This window comes from Podarcis cretensis, assembly GCF_951804945.1.
Source record: "Podarcis cretensis genome assembly, chromosome: 2".
NCBI classification, from domain to species: Eukaryota; Metazoa; Chordata; class Lepidosauria; order Squamata; family Lacertidae; genus Podarcis; species Podarcis cretensis.
Genome location: NC_137171.1, coordinates 5,890,847 through 5,907,821, shown reverse-complemented (window position 1 = coordinate 5,907,821; position 16,975 = coordinate 5,890,847). Strand labels below are relative to the sequence as shown.

Sequence of the window (16,975 nt, the reverse complement as noted above, 5' to 3'; positions counted from 1 at the left end):
CTAACCCCGAGATGTTGCGCCCGGTGCGGCCGGCCCCCCCTGCACCCCCCACGCTACGCCACTGCACCAGAGACCCCCACTTCCACGCGAGATCTAAGCTCCGTCGCTGGCCCCTCTTGCGCGCGGCTTCTGCCACGTGCCTCTTGGGCCCGTGTGGACGCGCGACGGGGGACACACGCCTGGTTGTGGCAGCTCCCTGTGGAATCTACAGGCAGAGACACGCGTGGGCGATTGGTGCGCATCCTTACCAAAGGGGCTGGGCGCGCAGCCGCAGCTCTGAGCCAGCCAGCGCGGCGTGTTTTGAAAACGGTGCCCCACTCCTCCTCCATCGCCCTCGCCCCTTCCCGGCTTCGCTTCTTCTCCCGCGTTCACACGGGCTCTAGTGCTGCCACCTCCCCGTGGCGTTGCGCGTGGCCGTGGTGCTCGCTCCCAATTCCCTTCTCCCTCTCCGCCTCTTCCCCGGGGAGGGACGCCACCTTCCCCGCATTCGAGACGAGGGAAGATCGGAGGCTGCTGTTCTGCCACTGCGCTGGTTCAGCATGGCGGGTTTTTTCATGGCATTTTTGGTGCCAGGCTGTTGGGCGTGGGGAGGGAGGGCAGAGAAGATGGCTTTCGGGAGAGGTGAGGTGAGGGGGTACCCATCCTCCCCCTCCCACTGGAATCTTAGAGAGTCACACTTAGGTGTTCATTGTTGTTTAGTCGTTTAGTCGTGTCCGACTCTTCGTGACCCCATGGACCAGAGCACGCCAGGCACTCCTGTCTTCCACTGCCTCCCGCACTTTGGTCAAACTCATGCTGGTAGCTTGGAGAACGCTGTCCAACCATCTCGTCCCCTGTTGCCCCCTTCTCCTTGTGCCCTCCATCTTTCCCAACATCAGGGTCTTCTCCAGGGAGTCTTCTCTTCTCATGAGGTGGCCAAAGTATTGGAGTCTCAGCTTCAGGATCTGTCCTTCCAGTGAGCACTCAGGGCTGATTTCCTTCAGAATGGAGAGGTTTGATCTTCTTGCAGTCCATGGGTCTCTCAAGAGTCTCCTTCAGCACCATAATTCAAAAGCATCAATTCTTTGGCGATCAGCCTTCTTTATGGTCCAGCTCTCACTTCCATACATCACTACTGGGAAAACCATAGCTTTAACTATACAAACCTTTGTTGGCAAGGTGATGTCTCTACTTCTCAAGATGCTGTCTAGGCCTGTCATTGCCCTTCTCCCAAGAAGCAGGCGTCTTTTAATTTCGTGACTGCTGTCACCATCTGCAGTGATCATGGAGCCCAAGAAAGTAAAATCTCTCACTGCCTCCATTTCTTCCCCTTCTATTTGCCAGGAGGTGATGGGACCAGTGGCCATGATCTTCGTTTTTTTGATGTTGAGCTTCAGACCATATTTTGCACTCTCCTCTTTCACCCTCAATAAAAGGTTCTTTAATTCCTTTAATTTAATTGGGTGCAGGGCACCCAAGATAGGTGTTCATAGAACTATGGAATTGTAGAGTTGGAAGGATCTCCAAGAGTCATCTATTCCTGCCCACAGCCATCCCTGGGTGGGCTCGAACCACCAACCTTCTGGTTTACAGCCAGACACACTGACCCATTGCGTATTTTACAATATTGTAAAATACCAAAATAATAAATACACATTTTATGTGTGTAAGGCAGGGGTCAGCAACCTTTTTCAGCCGTGGGCCGGTCCACTGTCCCTCAGACCTTGTGGGGGGCTGGACTATATTTTGGAAGAAGAAAAAAGAACGAATTCTTATGCCCCACAAATAACCCAGAGATGCATTTTAAATAAAAGCACACATTCTGCTCATGTAAAAACATGCTGATTCCCAGACCGTCCATAAGCCAGATTGAGAAGGTGATTGGGCCGGATCCGGCCCACGGGCCTTAGGTTGCCTACCCCTGGTGTAACGTATCCTTCTGGAAGCAGTTAGCGCCAAAACCAGGCATAGGCTGCTGCTATGTTTTCCTTGCAGCTTAGGTTGCAGCCCTAGTTTCACTTTCCTGGGAGTAAGCCCCACTGAATTCCACAGGGTTTGCTTCTGAGTAGACATGCCTACTATTAATCTGTGAAAACTGAAGCAGAAGGGGGATTAAAAGTGCAAACCCCACTGATGAACTACCTCTTTTCTTTTAGAATTAATGGGGGAAGCAGCCAGGACTTTCAGATTCCCATTTTTTTAAGGGAGGGGGAATCCTGCATCTCTTACATTGCTGGGCAAAAAGGAGAATTTTGGGAAATGGAGCTTCACTTATTAGAAGCTTCCCTGCTTTTGTCACAACTCTCCCTATCCGGTGCAACTGTTATAGAAGTACATCTCTCTCACACACACCACATTTAATGTAGCAGAGGGCGGTGGGGACTTGAGACAGGTTTACTAGTCAGATAATGGGGAACCTTGAGTCCAAAAGCAATTGGACGGCCACAGGTTTCCTACACCGATGTAGCCCTTTGAACTGTGTTGATGAGACCTTCTTGGGATCTTTCAGAGTTGCCAACCGAATCATCTTTTTATTCCCAGAGCTGATGCTCCACTTATAGCCCACCTTACAGGGCTGTTGTGGAGGATTGCTGGCATAATGTACACAAAGTGTTGGGACATTTCAAATATGCAGTATTAATAATAATTTATTATTTGTACCCCGCCCATCTGGCTGGGTTTTCCTAGCCACTCTGGGCGGCTTCCAACAAAGATTAAAAACACATTAAAATGTCACACATTAAAAACTTCCCTAAACAGGGCTGCCTTCAGATGTCTTCTAAATGTTAGATACGTAGTTGTTTATCTCTTTGACATCTGGTGGGAGGGCGTTCCACAGGGCGGGTGCCACTACCGAGAAGGCCCTCTGCCTGGTTCCCTGTAGCTTTGCTTCTCACAGCGAGGGAACCGCCAGAAGGCCCTCAGCGCTGGACCTCAGTATCTGGGCAGAACAATGGGGGTGGAGATGCTCCTTCAGGGATACTGGGCATTAATAATGGTGGCGGCTGTTTTTGACTTCTAATAGGATGGCATTCCCAGATGCTTCCCTAGTGACATTGCTGTCGGTGTGTCACTTGTTAGACAGACTGAGAAACCCCATCTCCACCTTTAAAGACAAAGCAGTCAGGTTGTCAGTGGCTGCCCAGGTCACATCCTCATACTTTCTTTACCTGAACCCCCTCTGTTTTCCTTCTCTGAATTCCCACCTTGCTTAGATTGGCGGGATGGTGGGGCAGCAGCACCTCCGGCAGCCTTTTCTTGTTCAGTATTGTATGCACAGAATTTGTTAAGCTGATATAGGCAGGCCCCTTCCCTCAAGGAATTTGCGCGTGAAAACCAGCCAAGGAGAAGATGACACAAGGCAGAGAGAAGTGGGAGCAAGGAAGGGATGTGGGCAAAGGCAACTGATGTGATTGAAGCTAGAAATGGAGACTCATCTGGGTTTCCTAAGGGGAAAGTAGGATTTGAGGAGGGATTTGAAGGAAGGAAGATAAAATATATGGTATGAAGTGCAGTGGAGAAATGGGAAAGGAGAGCTTGGCTACCATAGGAATAAGATTTTAGGCAAACCAATAAATACCAACAGCACCAATGATATAATTTAGCATTTATGTAGCATGTGTCTGGTTTCTGAGAAATTCTTACAATAACAGCCCTGCAGGGGATGCCAGTATTATTGTCCTCGTATTGCAGATTGGGGGGGGGGGGAGCAGGCTTCACCTGTCTGGAGGCTGCTAGGTTGGCAAAAGCTGACTTAGTGAATATGTGACTGAGGAGAGAAGGGCCTGAGGAATGAGGGACTTTTGCCATCTTTTTGTGGTGGGCCCTGCTCCTGTACCTTTAAGGACAGTCTGATACCCAAACATGTAGAGTTGGTGGTTTCCTGGGATCAAGGTGCATGGTGGGAAAAGGTTCACCTATTGAGTTGGAGGGGACCTCTGAGGGCCATCTAGTCCAACCCTCTGCAGTGCAGGAATCTTTGGCTCAACATGGGGCTCGAACCCACGATCCTGAGATTAAGAGTCTCATGCTCTACTGACTGAGCTATCACAGCAGTTCTTGTGAACGTATAGGAGCAGTCCTGGTGCAAAGTAAGCAACACAGCTGCCACCCGGACCACTGAGCTATTCTATACTAGAACAGAACTTGCTCTGACTTTGGGACGTAGGAAACAGCCTTAAGCTGAGAAAGACCACTATTCCACCAACTCAGTACTGCACTGACTGGCAGTGGCTCTTTAAGATGTCACCAAGGTTATCTGCCATCCCTACTCGGAGATGATGGGATTGAAGCCACAAAGCAGATGCTCTACCACTTCCCCTTATATGCTCCAGCTTTCCCTATTTACTTGTCCCTGGTACCTTGGTTGCCTGCATTTTGCCTTTGGGGAGATTTGGTGATCTAAAGAAATTCCCCACAAGCTATGTTCGGGTTCTTGCACAGTGCACAAGCTTCCTTTGCACCTCAGCCATGCTGCAAACATTTCCTTGAATGCATCTGAGTTGCAGCTGTTCCACAAGTCTGACTATATATCTTGTGAAAATAAATGCTATAAAATATTGTTTAGGTTGCTGTTTTAAAAAAGGAGATTTTTAATTTTTTTTGGCTTTACTAATAAGCTTTCATCCAAAACCAGCACAAAGCAGGTGATTGCATAGGAAATAAATATAGCATACAGCTAAGAGCCTTCAGCAGTGTATAATAGTGTGTGTGTATTGGGGTTTGGGGAAGCGGGTAGCCTTCTGGCAGTGATTTTTAGTTCAAAGACAAGGGTGCTGTAATTATACAAGAGTGTCCTCTTTTTCCGGAGAGCTGTTGGAGGGTATCTAATTTGAATATTAAGGCTGCAGTCTTATATACTTCTGAGGAAATGTTAGCTGAGGAACAAGCTTTAAGAGTTCTGATTTAACATATCCACCATTGGCGTTGTAAAGCAGCTCCCAATTGTACCAGCCTTCCCCCAGCCTGCTACTTTCCAGATCTTTTGGACTATGAATCCCACCAGCCCCACTATTTGATCCTGGAGTTGATGGGGTCACTGCTGCGCTGGCTGGGGCTGATGGAGTCCTAGTCCAAAACATCTGCTAGGCATCATGTTGGCGAAGGCTGGACTATAGGCTATATTACACCTTGAACAGAATAGTGCCTTAAGGCGCTATAGTTTAGCACTGTAGCTTCTGATATGACTGGCCCACTGTATTGACCCTGCCAGGGGAACCTCAAACAGCACGGGGGCGGGGGGGGGGGGCAAGAGGTTAATACATTTTTTATCCTCTCTTTCTTCCATCATGGAACTGGAGGACATATACATGTGATTTCCCATCTGGTCTCCCATCCAGACACACATCAGATCCACCCCTGCTGAGCTTAGCAACTTGCAAGGCTCTCAGCCTAAAAGCGCGTGGAGTCCAAATGCACAGCTTTTCAGAATTCAGTGTGAAACTGTGCGGCTGAGGTACCTCTCCTTTCAGCGACCATTACAGAAAGAAAAGTCCCATCTCAGAGAGAAGCTCTGGCAGGCCTCCTCAAATCAGGCTGCATCCTGACTTCCAGTATGGCCAAATCCCTCCCCTCACTCGAGCTTTGAACCTTCTCCTCAGGGCTCCGCTGATTCGTACACCAGCCGCCCATCGCTGGACTCCGACGTGTCGCTCGAGGAGGAGCGCGAGGGGGTGAAGCGCGAAGTGGAGAACCAGGCTCAGCAGCAACTCGAAAAAGCCAAGGTACTGGCAGGGGAGGGTACGCCAGCCTTGGTTTCAGCTAAGCAGATGTTGGGTGAGGACCTTTTTGTCCACAAAACAGCTTCCCTTGGTCCCCAGAAGCTCTGAATGCAGGGAGGGAGGCAACCTGTGGCCTCCCATATATTTCGGTACCACAAGTCCCATCGTCTCCCACCACTGGCCATGCCGGCTGGGACTGATGGGAGTGGGAGTCCAAGACAACATCTGAGGAGCCACAGATTCCCCAGCCCTGGCCTGGGCCAGGAGGGGTGGACTGTAAGGAGCAGAAAATAATCATTATGTTTTATGTAAACATCATACTGCTTTCTCATGAACATTCTGGAAAGGACTAGTGCATTTCCAATCTGCCTTCAGGATAACGGCGCCTCAGCCCTCCCTCAAACAGTGACCTCAAAATGATCCATGATGACGGGGGTGGGCTGCTCTTCAATGACTTCTTGGTGGCCCCACATCTGCCCTTCATTTTGGCTTCTGAAGACTACAGAGAGTAGGGGAGCGAGCAATTTTTGGCCTTCTTCTCACTGGTTTCCATGACTGCGGTTTCTTCTCCTTTCTGTAGATTACAATTGATGTAATCCTCACCCGTGTGTTCCAAAGACATCATACACAACACGCACAAGCCAATGGGGTGGCATTTATTAGTGAATAAAAGAGAAACGGGCTACAATCCAGTATGGGAGGGAGCACATCTGGGCTGCCCTGCATGTTCTGTTGCTGCAGCTAATGACTACACTAAGGGCCAAGCTAGATATTACAAAGCAGATTCAGACAATAGTTTCCTGATCGTGGTTGTTGTGTATTTTTTAATAAATAAAAAGCACTGTGTGAGGCTGTGGGTTTGATCTGAGGAGTGGGGGAGGGAGGGGTTGCTTTGGCCTTTCCACTCCTGCCATTCTCTTGCTCAAATTTGCTTCCCACAACTCTTTTTGTCACTTGCGCAAAGGAAGCACGGGAGTCTGAAGACTGTTAAATGTAATACTGGATTTGGCCTCATAAATCACTTTTCTATATAATCCATATTACATTAGTTGTGATACATATATGATATCATGGCAATATAGGTTGCTCTTGGTTCAAGCCTTGCTGCAGCCATGAACTCACTGTGGGAATGTTCAGGGAGGCAGGAGAGGATATATTGTTTTATTATATCCTTCCCAACTTGTGTTAACAAGTTCTACAATTTAGAAGAGTAACATTCCCCTTTTAAACTTACACAGCGGATAGGTTTGCCAGGCTTGTATAAGCCTCTAAAATAAGTTTCCTGGTAATTCCCCTTTGTTCCCTCTTAAAAAGAATAGATATGACACAGTCTTGTACAAAAATATAAAAGAGTTTACTCACACGTTCTGTTCACAGATGGATCCCAGAAGGCAAACTTAAGTTACAAGATATATACATGTGGAATCTATCCCATAAGGAGATAGTTCCTTTGTCCTCTCTTGGCTGGAAGCCAAGAGAGCATCTCAGGCTAAGGAGATGTTGCTTCTTTGAGGAATGGAGTCAGAGAGAGAGAGATGGCTGCCTCCCCTGTGCTATTTTGTTACCTGCACAGGTGAGGTCACGCCCCCTCTGGTCACATGTACAGGAAGTTTGTCCCAGCCCAGGAGGAAACAGGAAGTTCCGACTGGCTGGTCCAGACACCCCCCTTTTCATGTCCACTCTAGGAATGCTGTATGTGACTGCTCTGTGTTTCACACCCCACACTCACGAGACAACCCCCTCTCCTTAAGTTCCCCTTACCTGCAAGGTGTGAATCTACTTTATAGGGCTGTTGCAAGGATTGCATATAAAGTGTTTTAAACACCTACAAGAAGAGAGGACATCAGTGGGCTCTCTAACCAGTGAGAGTGGGAGCAGGTGTGTGGAAATATACAAACTGAGTGAGCATCAGTCCTTTCCTCAGATGACTCCAACAGCCAAGTCAAACCTTGTTCAGTCTAGAGAATTTTCTAGAGAACTAACAAACCTCATTAAGGGGAACTTTTCCTTGTCTAGCTTCCTCAGTAAAGGGCTCCATGGTCCTTGGCCCTTGCCCCATCAACTGTCCATCAACTACCCTTTGGAACTGGGCATAATCCCGAGAGTGACAGATCCTGCACATTTGTTCTTGAGAGGGAAGTCCCATCTGACCTGACGCTGACAGGCTCCCTCTCTGATTTCTTTTCCTCCTCAGAACAAGCCGGTCGCATTTGCTGTTCGTACCAATGTCAGCTACTGTGGGACGCTGGATGAGGAATGTCCTGTGCGTGACTCTGCCATCAACTTTGAAGCCAAAGACTTCTTGCACATCAAAGAGGTGGGGCCTGGGTGGAGATGGGGATAGGGAGAAGAGTTTTCAGCAACAGCTTGCAATTGTAGTACCTCTTTTTCCTGGAGGTACGATGCCACGTGCTGAATCGGGGGAGATTCAGGGCAGACAAAATCAGTACTGTTCACACAGCGCATAAACAATGGAATTTGCTGCCAAGAGATGTAGTGATGGCTGTCAAATTGGACAGCTTTAAAAAGGAATTTGACAAATTCATGGAGCATAATGGCTACTAGTCTTGATGACTGTGTACTAGCCCCAAAATCAGAGTTGACATGGCCACTGTGGAAAACAGGATGCTGGACCAGGTGGGCCAAATTTAGATTGGATATTATTGAATTTAGTGCTGTTTTTGTTGGCATCTATCTGACTTGGGAGACAATGGAGTGAGCCTCTGGGGGGCGAAATTAATAGCACCGAAGTGACCTTCCTGGTGCATATTGTGGTGTATGGTGGTCCTGGGCTGCACACATCAAGGACCGCCCCCCCCAATGTCATTCAAACAGAAAGCAAAGCAAGACATTTGGCACCAGTTTGGTGGAAGGAGGCTCACAAGGCGCCACCCAACCGTTTTAGGAACTTCACTCTGGATTTGTGGAGGGTACTTTTCTTCTACTTCCAGAGATATCCCCCAAGGCAGCGAAGGTTTAATTTCAGGTTTCCTTCTCCCAGATGGGATGCCTTTCCAGGTGAATGAGCTCCATCTGCTCCTCACTTCCTCTACAGTGCTAGCTTCTCATCTATTAAATCCTGCCGATTCTCTGATTGCTACAGCCAGTGGTTCTTCTGGCTGATATGTGACGTGAAATCTGGTCATAGCCTTCTGGTATTGAAGGGTCAGATCTTTAGCTACTGCAAGATTTATAGATGTTGGCTTGGTTTTTTGTTTTTTTAAAATTAACATATTGTTACTCATCTTGAGGATTCAAAAATAGTAAAAAATATATCAGTTGTTTACATTAGTAGTTTAACAAGTGAGAGATACTTCGCATTCCCTCCCTCTTTTTCTATACTGCTACCTCGGGTTACATACGCTTTAAGTTACATATGCTTCAGGTTACAGACTCTGCTAACCCAGAAATATTACCTCGGGTTAAGAACTTTGCTTCAGGATGAGAACAAAAATTGTGCTCCGGTGGTGCGGCGGCAGCAGGGGGCCCCATTAGTTAAAATGGTGCTTCAGGTTAAGAACAGACCTCCAGAACGAATTAAGTTCTTAACCCGAGGTACCACTGTATATGGTAGGAAGGTGTCTTTAACGGGTCTATGACCCTACAGATCTGTGAAGCCTTAAGTCTAATTCATGACCCTCTACCATGATGTCTCTGTAGAAGTACAGCAATGACTGGTGGATCGGGCGGCTAGTGAAGGAGGGGGGAGACATCGCTTTCATCCCCAGCCCGCAGCGGCTGGAGGCCATTCGGCTGAAGCAGGAGCAGAAAGCCAGGTAAGAGGGCCTTCAGTGGGTGGGATGGCACATAACTCTGGCTCAGTCAGCCACACCAGCAAGAGAAAGGGGTGTTATGCTTTTCTGTGGTGGGAGGCAGGTTTGTAAAACTGGCAGTAGTCCTGTGTACCTCCCCCCCCCCCCGCCATCTAAGTTCTTTGGTAGCTAAACTCAAACCGCTGTGTGATACTGTGCATGGTTTTTAATATACATGTTCAGGGACACTGATGCTAATTCTAAGTTCAGCATCAGTGAAGAGCTACGTGAGATGCTAACTTAGGTTCTGTGAGCCACCTTCAGTATACAGCACTGGCCCTTGTTCCATTGAGAAAACTGGACTGTGGGAGGGTGTGCTTTCTTTAGGCAGCTGCTGAATCTTCCAGACTTTGCTTTCCTATTCGGAACAAGCACATCCACACAAGCTTGAGCTCCACATTTCTCTCCAGTTGCCACACTGACTTTCTCTTTTCTTCCTCAATTAGGCAGTCTGGTAATCCCGCCATCAGCAACAGGCGATCGCCTCCCCCATCACTAGGTAAAACCTTAAACAGGTTTGAGTGTCTGCTGTGTTTCTGTGGGAGCCCTGAATGCAACCGCCTGAGAACCTTAGATTTTATTAAACCACAGAAGCAAGATCCTAGCCCTTACGGCTGCAATGATACGCTTGAAAATGACTGGTGAAATCTTAGCATGTTTTTGCAGACAGAAAAGCAAAGCAAAACCACCCACCCCCACTTTTCTTTGAAACAATTCTGGTTTGGTTTGGTTTCTTTATTTCTTAAATTTGATATACTACTTGTTTGTAAGGGGGAAAAAACTCTAAAAGAAATTTACAAAAAGAACAAAACAATAAAATTATCAATATAAACAGTTTGAAACAGCTATTTGAAATATTCAGAAAATAATTAAAATCAACAATAAGCTAAAAGCAGTTTAAAACACGTATCAGCATTCTACATATTTGGGTAGACTTGCCTAAACATGAATGTTTTTAGCAGGCACCAAAAAGTGAAGGTACTCGCCAGGTGAAAAATTTCTGACAAAATAAACTGCTCTGAAGCCAGATGCTAGTGTCAAATTGCACCACCTGCTGGAACCAAAAAGATTTTTTTATTGTCTTGGGAATTTCACGTGTGGCAAGGCTCCTTGCATATGCCCAAAGACACTCTTTGAAGATATTGTAGTAGAAGAGGCATTTCACCTATGCCAGCTCTTTCTCCCCCTTGAGAAACAGAGAGAGACCAAAAAGATCTTGCTGGAGGGGTAGTTAGACAGGCAGGGCCAAAAGGGAAGAGCTGCCTCTCTCTGCCTGAACCCACCCAGACCTTGCATTTGTCAGCCTAGGCCAGGGCTTGGCAAACTAAGGCCCAGGGGCCAGATCAGGCCCAATTGCCTTCAGGATCCGGCCCACGGACTGTCCGTGGATCGGCATGGGGATTCTGTTTGTTCGGGCTGCACCATTTCCCCCCCTGCGCCATTCCATCCTGCCTCCTCAACTTCATACACACCGCGGCGGCGCCTCCTCCCTCCCTCCTCCTGGCTTCTCCCCGCCCTGCCTAGAGGAGGAAGAGGGCTGGGCTGAGCTGGCTAAGCGCCATTTTAAGCAGCCCCTTTCTGGAGCCAGCCCTTTCGCGCCACTCATCTCCCCTCCGCCGCTGCCCTGGTGCTCCTGTAGGCCAGAGAGTGGAGAGGACAAGCTCCTTCTGCCTACCCACGAGAAGCAGCGGCAGTGGTGGTGGCAGCCCTTGAGAAAATAAGCGCAGCGGCTGGGGTTGGGGGGTTGGGAGGAGGAGTACTTGCCCCCCTCGCCTCTTCTTCCAGCTCTCCCCCCCCCCCCCGGTGCCGCTTCTACAGCCCACCACAAGGTTTGAGGGACGGTGGATCAGCCCGTGGCTAAAATCTTTGCCGACTTCTGGCTAGGCCCTTATTTGTGTGCCCCTCCCTCGGAGGGAAGTGTACAAGGCAGCGACAGGAGAATGGTCCTTCTCAGTGGTGGATCCCTGACCATAGAATGTTCTCCCTAGAGAGATGCACCAGGCGACATCACTATCAGCTTTTTAGGTGCCAGGCAAAGAGGGGGACTTACTGGTTGGTTGGTTCTTGTTCTGGTTTTTATCATGTATTTTCTACTTTTATATTTTATTTTTATGTTGTGAACTGCCCTGAGATCTGTAGATGAAGGGTAGTATACAAATTTAATAATTAAAAAAATATAAAATTCCTCTACATCCAGACATTTAGCTTTGAATTGGGCTTATACAGTGTGATGATTCCCCTAGCCTGAATTGGTGCTCTCTTTTAATAGGGTGGAGTGGGAGATGTCCTCATGCAATTTCAGGAAAGGCTCTTTGAGTCCGTAATTTTCTTTTAGCTTTTTGGTGTGTTTTCACTTTTGTATTATTGTGCGCTTTTATCATTGTAAGTCGCTTTGAGACATGTAGTAAGCGACGAATAAATGTGACAAATAAATAATGCCAAGTAAAACAAGAGCACCGGGTTCTCAGTGCAGGCGGGGAAAGATAGATAGTGTTGCCAACCACACTGGAAGCTGAAAGAACAGAGAATTGCAGTCAAAGAGGGAAACACAGCAATGCATCCATTTGTCTGGATTTCACTTTCCTTAGCACAAAATTTGGATGCAATGCCCTGAGCACCAAATGTTAAATGCTTTTAATGTCATACATGCAAAAGCCACTGCTGACTTCAAATGTATCCCTTTAAGACAAATTGGCCTAGGCCAGTGATGGCCAAACTTGGCCCTCCAGCTGTTTTGGGACTACAATTCCCATCATTCCTGACCACTGGTCCTGTTAGCTAGGGATGATGGGAGTTGTAGTCCCAAAACAGCTGGAGGGACAAGTTTGGCCATGCCTGGCCTAGGCTTACTTTGTGCCTGCCCTGTCACATGATTTGGCAAATCAGAGGTTGTTTTAGGGTTGCACAACCGGCGCCACACTTGGTGCTGTGCTGCAGGGGGTGCCACAACAGTGAGGCCAGAGATGCCTTGCGAGATTGAGGCCGGGGAGAAGGGGAAACAGGAAGGCAACCACACCCCCCCACCCTAATTCCAACTCCCAAGGGATTAGAGCTCTTAAACTGCAGGGCCCCTTGTCCTCTGTGTAGTCTTGTTCATTTGCTGATACTTCACTGCTGACAACCCCGTATTTTCTTTTTCCCCCAACAAGCCAAACAGAAGCAAAAGCAGGTAAGGACTCAATGCTGGGATGACCCTCTTCTCTGCTGTGTCTCTTCCCTGCTAGCCAGTCCTACAAGCGGAGGACGGGGTGAACTATGAGGCCATCCTTTCCAAGGCTGCATTTCCAGTATGCCTCTAAACCACATTCGAAACACATTTCCCCCCTCAGAGAATTCTGGGCACTGTAGTTCACCTTTGAGTTACAATTCCCAGCAATCCTTGACAAACTACAGTGCCCAGAATTCTTTGAGGGGCCCCCGCGGAATGTGCTTCCAATGTGCTTTGCACATACATGTGTATGCAACCTAACTTTGAACAGAGTGGATTCCATGCTAGAATGGCATTCGAGGTGGAGCTGCCTTTGGGTGGAGCAGCCTGCAGTGATGGGGGTCTTCCCCCCTTACAGGGCCACCTCAATGTGTGCTGGGGGGCATTTTGCCCCATGTAGACCAGGATGCAAAGGCAGCAGGCTTTTTAACCTGTTTTGATTGGGCTTCCTCCCCATGCTTAGCATAAAAATGTGAGAGGAGGAGAAGGCTGGTGGCCCGGGTGTCCACAGGAAGGAGGGGACAATTGCTGTCCCTAGTTTAGCCATAATTCCTTGATTCCCAGCTTTCATTTAAAAGGGGGGAGTACAGGTTCTATTCTTCCCATTTTTTGGTGAGAAACTAGCTTGCTCTCCCCTTTCAGTGTTTTACTCCCTTCCACCCAGAAAAATGCCCACATGTAGCGGTTTGGGTGGCTGCTGTGGGCGCAGTAGGAGGTGGCAGTGTAGGGCAGAGAAGAGGGGCTGGGGCTGAACAGGTGAGGCCATTTCATGTTGCAAGGAGTTCATAGCTTGTTGATACTGATATGATATTGTAGCAAAGCAAAAGGGATATAGGGGTGGTATCTGATACCTCATCATCCATTGGAATTGCGTATATGCGTTTCCGCTTGAAATGGAGAGAGCCCCCACTTTGTCATTACTGCTCTCCTTTCTCCTACTTTCTGGGCTGCAGAGGAAGGGAAAAGCCATTTTGTGACACACCCTCCTTTTTACAGACAGAGCACATCCCACCTTACGATGTCGTGCCCTCCATGAGGCCGGTGGTGCTGGTGGGGCCATCCCTGAAAGGATATGAGGTATGGAAACGTGGAAGGGACAAAACTCTGCCCCAAACGCACATTCTGAAATATGGCTGTAGCCAGTGCATTTTTGGTAGGGGCGGGGGGAAGACGAGCTGCCAGTACTCGTATATTCCTAAAAGTGCTGCGGGTACCAGCACAAAATAGCTCCCATGTCACAAAAAAATTCCTGGCTGTGGTAGTCATTTGACCAGCACCGCTGCCCTCTTGCCCTCTGTCCTTTCTTTTCAGGTGACAGACATGATGCAGAAAGCTCTCTTTGACTTTCTCAAGCACAGATTCGATGGCAGGTAAGGCACTACTCTGAAATGAAGAGCAATTTCGACCCCCCCCCCCGTTGCCTGGTTCCTGTGCCGCTAGTGAGTGTTGGGTAATGGTCTTGTCGCCTGTCATCCTGTCTTTCAGAATCTCCATCACACGGGTCACAGCTGACTTGTCACTGGCCAAGCGCTCAGTACTGAACAACCCAGGCAAGCGGGCCATCATTGAGCGATCCACAACCCGGTCCAGTATCGGTGAGTCCCAGCAGGTCGCACAATGGCAACCGGAGCTGGCAGGCGAGCAGCTTGTCTGGCATAGCCATGGCGTTCCTTGGTCTTGCATCCCAGGTTCCCTGCTTATAGAAAATGAGTGTGCCAGGGAGAAAGGTTGTCTAGATTTTCCTCTTGGTGTGGGTAGGTCTCAAGCGACGCTCTTGGATGCAAATTGTGCAAGTTTCTAAGCAGAATTCACATCACTGTTTCCTTCACAGCCACCTCCTGCTCTTCCTTTCTGCTCACCCATCAGTAGAATTCAGGGTCCTGCTTTGAAAGGCCGCAATCCACAGAGGGCCCTGGGTGCAAGCTCCCTGAAAGCATACAGGCTTCGCTCTTCAAGGATTCAGAAATGCCTGCAGAAACTATTAACTTTAAAACTTTGGGGGGGGGAGGGGAGAGAGATCATTTTGGTTTGTGTATATGTTGCTGTCATGCTCTCATTGCTCGTCTGAGCACAACAGGGGAAACACAGTTTTAAAATCTCCTGGGCAGAGACCAGACCTTCTATGTATCCTTATTGGTAACAGGCTGCAGCTCAGTGGTAGAGCCTCTGTTTTGCACACAGAAGGCCCCAGGCATCACCCCCTGGCATCTCCAGGTGGGGCTAAGAATTACTGTATTTTTCACTCTATAGGATGCACCGGGCCATAGGAGGGGGAGAACAGGAAAAAAAATTCTCCCCTCTCTGCTCAGCACCCCTTCAGCGAAGCAGCAGGAGAAATGGAGCCCCTTACATTTTTCCTCCCGCTTCGCTGAAGGGGCGCTGCGCAGAGAGGGAAAACTGTGCAGCGCCTCCCCAGCGAAGCAAAGCCTGGAGAGCAAGAGCGATCGGTGTGCACTGACCCCTCTTGCTCTCCAGGCTTCAGGCGGCTATCTGCAAGCCTTCGAAGCACGGCGGGAACTCCTGCTGCGCTCCGAAGGCTTGCGGATAGCTGCCTGAAGCCCCCGGAGCACAGTGGGAGTTCCCTGCGCTCCGGGGGCTTCAGGCAGCTTCAGCGAAAGCAACACTAAGCCTCTGGAGCGCGGGGGGAGCTCTCCCTCTGTGCTTCGGAGGCTTCGTGATGCTATCGGTGAAGCCAAGGAGCCTGCATTCGCTCCATAGGACGCACACACGTTTCCCCTTCATTCTTGGAGGGGGAAAAGTGCGTCCTATAGAGCGAAAAATATGGTATCTGCTTGTCTGAAACCCTGGAGAGCCACTGCCAGTCAATGCAGACAGCACTGAGCTAGATTATCTGTGAAGTGCCCTAATGCTGTTTTCTTGCACATCTGTGCAGTTATAGTTGCACATGTGGGAATGTGCTTGCGCAGAATGCAGACGCAGTGCGAAAGCATCATGTGGCTGCATCTCAGAGTCACCCTGTAAAAATGAGTAACATTAGCAGAATTAAAGGTGTTTTTTCCCTCCTTACGTTGACATTGTACTATAAAACTGGATCCTGTCAGTTCACCTGAAGCAGCCTCCACATTCTCCTTGAATGTACCCGCTGTCTTGCATTTCACCGCTTCCTGCAGGAGGCAACACACTGCTGTTATTTATATACCTCTCACAGCATTTTCAGAATTGGTTCCTGCTCATTTCCCAAGTTTACGGGGAAGGGTAATAATAATCTCAAAGACCCACCAAGTCTGAAAAGGGACAATTATTCTTTTAGAAACTGGTTTCTACGTGGGATAGTTATTTATCTCATTTTCACTTCTGGAAAACAGGTTTTGCAGGGCATTGTATATGTCATAAAAAAACCCCTGCACAATTTGCTTGACTAGAAGCAATAGTGGAACAATATAATAATGAATGAGCCATGCATTTATATAGTGCCTTCAAATGCCCAAAACACTTCAGATGTGTTACCTTGTAATCCTTGTAAAACCCCTGTAGGATAGTGTCAGGGAACTGACATCGGAGCCAGAAGTGGAGGCAGGGCTCCCAAGCAATGCCGGAGAAGGGCCAAGCAGGGAGAGAGGGAACTCATCGGCTGGGGAAGGAAATCAGCGTAACACCAGGGATAAAGGGGGGCGGTTGGGGGAATTGGAGAGGGATCTCCAGGACTCTTCGCTGGAGACCAGCGGGGAGAGCACAGGTCCTCCTCTGCCCACACCCACCCTGCGCAGAAGACTTCCGCGCAGGGAAAGTAGGCGTAGACTTGGCGTCAAAGAGCTTCTGTGCTGGAAGAAGTTTAAGAAACGCCCACTGACGGATTCTGCTAGCGACTGAACAGCCACGAAGTGAAGGGCTGTCCAGTCAGGAAAGGTTTAACCAGGCTACCTAGCCAGGCATGGTGGCAACTTACGCACGAGCAACCCCCATACATTCATTACAGATAGGTCAATAGAATTGCAGATAAAGGCTGGGAGAAAGTAGCAAACCTTCCCAATGTCACCTGATTAGTCCTTGGCAGATTGGAGGATTTGAAATAAGGAAGTTCTGGAGTGTGGCTCCCTGTCCCTTACAGGGCAGTTCTATACTTGTCTACTCAGAAGCTCTGTCCTGCTGAGTTTAATGGGACTTACTCCCAGCTAGGATTACATGTGATTGACTCCCATCATCTGGAGGGCCACAAGCTCCTGTCCCTGCCCTGCACCCAGAGAAGGGCCCTGCCATTGGGCAGAGTGAGGAAGCTGGCTGAGGCAGTAGATACT

The 16,975-nt window shown here is 48.7% G+C and overlaps 1 protein-coding gene across 3 annotated transcripts in view; it reads left to right on the top strand.

Moving 5' to 3' along the window:
• The window catches only part of CACNB3 (calcium voltage-gated channel auxiliary subunit beta 3), a 37,955-nt gene that overhangs the window by 13,630 nt on the left and 7,350 nt on the right, over positions 1–16,975 (top strand). For all 3 annotated transcript variants that reach the window (XM_079966708.1, XM_079966706.1, XM_079966707.1), the window contains exons 2-9: positions 5,580–5,702; positions 7,894–8,016; positions 9,360–9,475; positions 9,958–10,010; positions 12,661–12,680; positions 13,716–13,796; positions 14,031–14,089; positions 14,205–14,314. In XM_079966708.1, the coding sequence (XP_079822834.1) occupies positions 5,580–5,702; positions 7,894–8,016; positions 9,360–9,475; positions 9,958–10,010; positions 12,661–12,680; positions 13,716–13,796; positions 14,031–14,089; positions 14,205–14,314 (685 nt within the window). The remainder of the gene's footprint in view (positions 1–5,579; positions 5,703–7,893; positions 8,017–9,359; positions 9,476–9,957; positions 10,011–12,660; positions 12,681–13,715; positions 13,797–14,030; positions 14,090–14,204; positions 14,315–16,975) is intronic.